This window comes from Lotus japonicus, chromosome 1, assembly GCF_012489685.1.
Source record: "Lotus japonicus ecotype B-129 chromosome 1, LjGifu_v1.2".
Taxonomy (NCBI): Eukaryota; Viridiplantae; Streptophyta; class Magnoliopsida; order Fabales; family Fabaceae; genus Lotus; species Lotus japonicus.
In genome coordinates, this window is record NC_080041.1 from 42971768 (window position 1) to 42980470 (window position 8703).

At 42.0% G+C, this 8703-nt stretch overlaps 1 protein-coding gene across 1 annotated transcript; it reads right to left on the reverse strand.

Moving 5' to 3' along the window:
- Positions 1–4826: 4826 nt before the first annotated feature.
- Positions 4827–8103, reverse strand: LOC130726893 (probable inactive receptor kinase At2g26730). The gene is made up of 2 exons (XM_057578394.1): positions 6554–8103; positions 4827–5778 (listed from the first exon to the last, which is right to left on the reverse strand). The coding sequence occupies exons 1-2, from the start codon at positions 7854–7856 to the stop codon at positions 5114–5116; spliced, it is 1968 nt and encodes a 655-aa protein (XP_057434377.1). The 5' UTR covers positions 7857–8103; the 3' UTR covers positions 4827–5113.
- Positions 8104–8703: the final 600 nt, after the last annotated feature.

An 8703-nucleotide genomic window follows, 5' to 3' on the forward strand; every position in this document is an offset into this window, starting at 1 on the left:
AAACACGATGGATGTAATTTTTGTTATTTTAATGAACTTGCACGGTCTACACAAGCATCCAATACAAACTCAAAATAGTGTCACGTCATAAAATTACCTTTTGAAATAAAAATTTGAAAACAAAATTTCCCCACGTTCACTGTTCGATTATTCCTTCCCTAACCTCTTTCTCTTTTTTCCACACCCCATATCTCTTAATCTTTGCGACTCTTTGGTTTTGCCCGTGCCAATTTTAAAATTGGCTCACCGTGATCGAGTTTATCAAACATCATCAGATAAATTAATAACAATATGAATGGTGTAGATTCAAGTGATTTTAGTGTTGAATTTACACTAATCCCCTTTTCTTTTTCACCGTTCTTCAGAATCTTCTTACCCTCTTCAATTCTGTTGTTGCAAGCCTGCAATCATCATGTTTTCTCTGAAATCTCTTCAACCTCACTCACTCTCTATGTCGCCGTTATCACCTCCTCCACTCTCTACGCCACCATCATCTTCTCACTCCCCTTCCACTTCCTATACGGGTTACCCATAACAACCATCGCATCTCCTTTACGGGTTTCGAGGTTGGGTTAAGGTTGGAATCGGAGGTTGTTGCTTCATGGCTGGGTTAGGATGGTGCATATCTAGTTTCATGTTGTGTTGGAGGTTAGGCCTTTGAGGACCTAGGTTGCAGGGTTTGCTGGAAGGAGGAGGAGGAGGAGGTTGAGAGTGAGAAAGTTTAAATCGTGGGCTTCTTCAAGCAAACAAAATTGCCATTGCAAGGTTGAGGGCTTCACGGTGCTGTCGTGGAGGGCTTCATGGTGCTGCATGGTGGAGGGCGTCATGTTGTCTCAGTGGATGGATTCTGGGTTGTTCTGGTTTGGGGATTTGATTACTTCCACCCTCATCTTCTTGTTCTTTTATGAATCTATATTTTTCTGGGTTGTGGGTAGAAATTTGGGTGTTTTTTTTCTTCTGTGTGAGAGCTGGTTAATAGTCTGGTTTTACTCACTTTGAGTTCTTATTAGCCTCTGGTACTCATGTCATGTATCAAACCATCTTATTTGCATTGTCCTCCTCCCACCCACTACTATGTCAGCAAACCCAGAAACTATCTTCCAAAAATGCCAAAAATCTAGATGCACTAGGGTGCCACCCTTAGAGCATCTTCAATGCATGGTTGCTTATTGGGTTGCTTAAATGTTATTCTGGTGGGCCCAGACTGCCACATGGGATTTAAGCAACTCATAAGCAACCCATGCATAATTCACTCCAGTGCATGATTGCTTATTTTACTTTTAGTTGGACCCCACTGTACCTCATATATTTATATTTTTTATTTCCAACTAAGCATGACTTAAATTTAAATATTAATTAATATTTATAACAATATATATATATTTAAAATTGGACATGGTATTTAAAAAAAATATTCAAACAAAATGCATTACATCTTATTGTGTGAAAGTGTAGTTGTGTAATAAAGTAAAAAAAAAATGGTACAAACATCTTATTTATACTTGAAAATAATGATTTTTTTTTCCTTGTTTTGGGCCAAACGGATACATTTCAGTCCAAAACGCACCGACCCACTCACAATGAGGCATAAAACGCACCGACCCAGACTCAATGAGGCTCAAAACTCACCGACCTACTCACAATGAATCTCAAAACGCAACAGAACGCCTCATATTCTCGAAGCTTCCTTCACTTTACTCTCACACTCTCTTTTTTTTTTCTCCTACGGTTTCACTACCCAGTACCCACACAAACCCTCTTTCTCTCTCACTCTCTGGATCTGGAAGCTTCATTCTCAAACGTCAAACCCACAAACAGTCTTTCTCTCTTCATCTCTCAAACTCACATCTCTCACCGTCTTTCTGCCTTCATCCGCGTTCAAAATCGAAGCTTTCATCTCTCAAACTCACATCAAAATCGTTCAAAATCGAAGCTTCATCATTCACACCCGTCAAACCCTCTTTCTGTCGTTCAAAATCGAAGCTTCATCGTTCAACCCTCGTTCAAACCCTCTTTCTGCCTCCATCCGCGTTCTCTCTCACTCTCAATCGAAGCCTCTCCTATGATCGGAGGTTCCAACCATCAGATCGGCGACATGCAAGAGACCATCTCCGTCGCCATCACAGATCCTCTCAATTTTTGTGTAATTTTTTTGATTCTTTTGTATTTTAATTGTTAAATCTGTGTTATATATTTCTGTAATTGTTAATTTGTATCACAGATCCTCTCCCTTCCCCTCCTGTAATATATTCCTGAAATTTTGGATTGTTGTTGAAATTTCTGAAATTTAATGGATTGTTGGATTGTTGTTCATGGATGTGTTCTTCCCTCTTCTTTTAACGATTATTCGGTTGCTGAATGTAAAGAGAAAAAATAGTTTTTTATTAGCTTCAGCAAGTTAAGGAGCGTTGCTTATTTAAGCAACGTTGCTTAACTTTGGGCTATTAGCAACGCCACCTCAGCAAGCTCCAATGGGGGAGAAAAATAAGGAACGCACCTTAACTTAAGGAACCAGGTTAAGCAACCCCCATTGGAGTTGCTCTTAGTAACAATCAGAGGAAAAGAGGAAAGAAACAGGGCACGCATAAAAAACTAAAAAAAAAAGAGCAGAGATACACGGGAAAAAACAACGGACATAGAAAAACAGGGAAAGCGACCGAATAGAGAAAATCGTGGCATGAAAAGAAAAATGAAAAAAGAATAAGGTTATTGTTGTAATTGAATGTGATATATTTTCTGGACCATCGTGGGCCAAAAGCAAAAAAAATCCACGGTAGAGGCAACCAACTTATTTCCACCTTTCTGGGTTTCACGCTTTCATTAGGCCTGTCCACTGGTCGAGTTCGGTCGGTTTCGGGCCCAAAAAGCTCCACCGACCGAACCCGCATGACATAAAACTGGGCCCGTAACCGACCATGAGATGTGTCGGTTTGGATCGGTTTCGGGTTGGTCGGGTAACGGGCGGGTCGGGTCGGTTCCACCGGATTTTGCGGAAAATAGAAAGATGAAGAGCAAAGAACCCTAATTTGAGTAATTTCATTCAATTTCATCAAAAAAATTAACCAAAAACAACATAGATCAGATCTGGATATACCATTACCAACTTACCAAGAAGTCAAGAACAAGTTTTCAATTGCTTATCTCATGCGAAATAGCATGTTCACTTCATCTTGCGATATCAGAATCGATTGAGGCAAAATGAAGATGAACAAGCTATCTCGGACCAGAGAAGCATGGAGGAAGAAGGCAAGAAGCCATGCAGATGCAGTGGTGGAGTGACTAGGGTGGTGGCGGCGCAGGTCATGAGGAGAAGGGTGGTGGCGGCGGAGAGGAGGTAGGGTTTGGGTTTGGGAAGAAGAAGAGGAGAAGAGAAGAGGAGAAGGGTGGTGGCGGCGGTGAGGAGGTAGGGTTTGAGTTTGGGAAGAAGAAGAGGAGAAGAGAAGAGGAGAAGGGTGGTGGTGGCGGCGGTGAGAAGGTAGGGTTTGGGTTTGGGAAGAAGAAGAGAAGAGAAGAGGAGAAGGTGGCGGCGGTGAGGAGGTAACTGAGGTAGGGTTTGGGTTTGGGGAGAAGAAGAAGAGGAGAAGAGAAGAGGAGAAGGATGAGATATTAGGGTTTGGCCGGTTTGGGTTTGGGGCCAAAGGGTTTGGGTTTTAAAAACTTAGGTCGGTTGATTTGTTTTTTTTTATATATTGGGTTCGGTCGGACTGGGCTCCAAACCGTAACCGACCGAACCAAACCATGGGGAGCCGGTTTTTTCCCAACCCCAACCCGCCACCGTACCCGACCCGCCCGAACCGAGGTGGCCTTTTTTTGTAGCGGGCCAGTCGGGTTCGGTCGGGTTTCAAATTATTGGACAGCCCTAGCTTTCATACAGTCTCGATAATCATGATTTTGAATTCAAAACATTCTGGGCATGTATGATTATAATAATTGGAAAACCAGAAAGAACATAAAACTTTTTTGTCTCCATCCCCACCATGAGTTACAAAAACTAAGAGTGCCTTTGTCATTTTCGTACCTCCTTGGCTCCATGTAGTGGAGGTGTGTGGTAAAATGTCCATAACAGGCATAATGATAGCAAATGTCGTAGAAGATGAAGTTTTTTTTTTATAAGCCAAAGATTTGTATTGGTAAACTCAAATACAAAAAAGTAAGAAAAGAAAAGGAAAAAAAAAGAGTCTAGAAGTTCAAAAACATGCAAATAATATAGTCAATGGCCAACCACTAAAACACAACCAATAAATGAGGCCAAGACCAAAGAACCACCAAAATGATCAAGCCCTATAAGATGCAAGACTTCACAAACTCAAACTCCCCACCCAAAATACATAATTAATAAACAAACAATTGGATTTGTCTTCCATTCAAACAAAGAATTCTGAAAATCTCTCGCCTTTGCCTTAATCTAGTGCTAGGAGCGCGTCTGAATTAAATCCACAATATGATCCTTATCCCGATCTCCATCCCTGAATATGATAGCATTCCTCAGCATCCATAAAGACCAAACTGTAGGCATCCCCACCACCAGATTTTTATGATCCACGTGAATCTGTACATGGGAATCGCAGCTAGGAGCACGATCATAGGAAGCGGTTACAAATCATTTTTTATTTTAAACAATTTAGATTAGTTTCAAAAATATTACTATCACGTGACAAATCTTAATTTTTTAGGTTATCTGCTATCGTGTAATAAAACAATATTACAAGAACAAGTAAATGGATATAGTAAAACAAGACGTGTACCAAAACAGCTAGAAAACATAAAACTTAAACAAAAATGTAAAATAACTACAATTAAAAGTTAGCAAAAAATAAGAACAAAAGTAAATGAAATGTTCAATCTCAATCACTTCATGAAACTCCCCAACCCCTTACAGATTCACTCCATGAACAATTCAAAGTCTCTTACTTGTAAAAAATAATTGAAATTAATAGAAAAATAAAAAATACTAGAAAAATTACAGATAAACTTGACTAATGACAACTCACTTATTTACTTTACTTTTCACATTTTCAAGACCTCACCCGTTCTTTCCCCTCAACCCTTACTTTAAAATCAATAATTTTATCTTTTCTCTTTATATGATTATATCCTCTTTACAGGTTTTTGACTATGACGTGTCCGATTTTGGTGTAGACCGAGACTCTTGAGGTGGTGTGTGACCATCAGATCCTCTGGAAGGATCATCCGATGACCCACGCAACCTTTCATCGGTCTCGCTACGGTTAATCTCCTCAATCATGTGCACCACTTCCTGCATGGTGGGCCTCTGATCGGGCACGAGTGAAACACATCCCATTGCGACCTGCAACAATTGAACCATCTCCTCTTCGATGTTCTGATATCTCATGAGCTCTGCGTCGAATACCTCCACGGTCCACTCCTCGCGAACCACCGACTGCACCCATCTTGGAAGGTCGACCCCTTCCTCCCCTAGTGAGGCTTGGTTCGGCGCTTTCCCAGTTAGCAGCTCCAACACCAGCACGCCGAAGCTGTACACATCAGATTTGAAGGTGTATTTTAGGGTTTCTAGGATCTCCGGGGCACGATATCCTGCGATTCGGCTGGGCGGGTCAGAGTTCTTGAATATTGGGTTGAGCCCAAAATCCGAAACACAAGCGTCATGGTTCGAACGAAGGAGGATGTTGGAAGATTTTATGTTGCCGTGGACCAATTTTGCTGACACGTGGAGGCTCGCTAGGCCTCTTGCCGCTCCCAATGTTATTCTCATTCGTGTGTCCCAATCCAGTGGCGTTTCTCCAGAACCTCTGCTTCCTGTCATTAATCAAAACAATAATATAGACACGTTAGTTAGTTTATGAGTTATTGCAAATTCTGATGTTGTGTTTTAGTATAAAATAATCTCAACCAATCAAAAACAGAAACTAGTGACACAATAACATAAGAACATACATTTCTTTTAAAATGTAAGGTCTTTTTTTTCTTCTTTCATTAATCATTAGAAAGTTAGAAGTTGCTTTATAAGTATCTTCTATTCCTAAATATAAGAAAGACATGAAACAGTTTTGGGGAGACCACTCGTACCAGTACTGTTCCAACATCGTGAGTGCTTGTTGCGTATGTTTGGCGGAATGAACATGAAAGTGACTAGTTAAATTAAAGAAAGGCACTCATCAGTTGAGAACATAAAGAATGTTTGCTCTCTCCAGAAGCATACAATCAGAAACTTGCAACTTAAAATATCATCCTAATCCTCTCCAATTAATCAATCCCCACCCAAAACCAAATCCCACCTACTTAATAATTTAACATAAACAACATAATGCATCCCACTGCAAACAACACACGAATTTACACACTACCCACCTCCATTAGTATAGAGCAGACTAAATTAAGATGCATATATAGACAAACAACCAAACATCATAACTTGAAAAACAATAACAGCTGGATCATGAATTTAATCAAAATTGCAGGACAAAATAAACAATGTTGTCAATTCCAGCAAGGAAAAATGGTGAACAAAAATGCAAATAATAAAAATAAATAAATTTGAAATTTGAAAATTGAAAATGGAAAAATGTAGTACCGTGAAGCAGAGCAGACAAGCTCCCAGCAGTCATGTAATCGTAAACAAGCAATTTCTCATCGTTGGAGTAGTAAAACGCTCTGAGAGGAACCACATTCTCATGGTTAATCTTCCCAAGAGCCTCCATTTGCATCTGAAACTCTTTCTTGGTAATTACAACATCCTTCATCCTCTTCACCACCACCGTAGTCCCATCCTCCAACACCGCCTTGTAACAAGTCCCCATGCTTCCCTTCCCTAAAACCTCCGCGGAAGCCCTCAACAAATCCTCCAAGTCAAAGCTATACACACCACTGCCTTCCAAGAACACCAGCTTGTTCCTCTCCGCCACCGCCTCCGCCGACCCGGTCATGTCCTCTTTGGAAGATGAGGTACCGGCCTCCGCAGCCGGAACAGCACGCGACGCAACCACAGCCGGCGGTGGTTTCGCAGGTCGCCTGCGCCGGCAGAAGCAAAGCAAGAGAAGCAGCGCCAGCAACAGCAATGCAGCCACAGCAGCACCTACCGCAATTCCCACAATGGCGGCTGTGGAGAGCTTCTTCTTCGGCTTCTTACTGGCCGGTGAAGGTGACGGCGCCGACGGAGGGGGGAAGAACGGGTTGCACGGCTTTAACGGCCCTCCGCAGAGATCTAAATTCCCGGCGAACGACGATGAGGGGAAACCGGAGAGGCTCTCGGGGATCGAGCCATTGAGGCGGTTGTTGGAGACATTGAAGTTGACTAGCTTGGCCGTGATGCTCGGGAGTTTACCGGAGAAACCGTTGTTTTCTAACAAGAGACCAGTGAGGTGTGTGAGGTTGTTGATGGAGAACGGGATTTCGCCGGTGAAGTTGTTGGCTGAGAGAACGAGGTGAGTCAAGCGAGTCATCTGAGTCAAGCTGGGTGGGAACTCGCCGGAGAGGTGGTTGTTCTGTAGGTAGAGGTTGGTGAGGAGGGAGAGATTGGAGAAATCGGCGGGGATCTCGCCGGTGAGGCCGTTGGAGCGGAGGCTGAGGACGCGGAGCTGAGTGAGGCGGCCGATTGTGTTGGGCGGAATGGGGCCGACGAGGCCGACGGCGGGGAGGCGAAGAGAGTGGATGAAGGAGCGTGAAGGGTCGCATTGGACTCCGAACCAGTTGCAGGCCGAGTCGGACGCGTTCCACTGGACCCGGTTCGCGTGCCGCGTGAGAGATATGAAAGAGAGTAGGGCTTGTTTATCCTGAGTCGGCTCCGCGTTGACTCGTTCACTCAGCTGCCACACCACCGCCATGAAGGATATCACAGCCGCCGCCACCCACCAAGGGCGGAGCAGAATCAATGCCATACTAGCTAGACTGAGATGATGATGTTGATGATGATAATGATAATGTGCTCTGTTTTTTGGTTTTTACGCGGCGGTTTACGGCTGAGGACGGCGGTTGTAGAAAACAATGGGATCGTTTTGGCAATGTTGGGGCATGGAGGAAAGCATAGGGGAGAGTGTGAGGAATGGAGAGAGAGAGAGAGAGAGGGATAGCAGTGCCGGCAAGAAAGGAGGTTTTGTAGGAAGAATGGAAAAAGGAAATAAAACAGAATGGAAAGTTGTTTGCTGGTCTGGCACTTATAAGTTATACTGAATCCTTTTATTTATTTATTTAATAATTCATTGTTGGAATCAATTAAAATAATTAGAAGGCCTGCAAAAAAATTTATAAAAAATAAAAGTCGTTCATTTCCAACATTTTCTTTTAAAGAATAAAAAAAAACAGTTTCTTTTAAAGAACATTTCAACTATTTAATGTGTGGTTGAAATACAACACATATTTCAAAAAAAAAATCATGTTTTTATCATAGGAAATTTAGGGTGTGAGGATGGTGTTTTAATCTAAGGTAGAGAAAGGATCGGACTCAAAGAGCACTTACATAAATTAAGGTTTACTTGCAGCTTTGGTCCTTGAAGTAACACTATTTATGTGATTGTAGTCCCTATTAAAAAAATGAGTTATTTCAGACCTACTAGTAACATGATTATTCGATTTTTATCCTTCCGCTAATTTGGCCTAATCAGCAGACGAATTAGCTTATGTGGGCATCATTTAATGATGTGGATCTGATAAGGCGTGACACTAGGATGTTACTTCATTAAATAAATAAATAAATAATGAGCTAATAGTAAATTAGTCCTTGAGTTT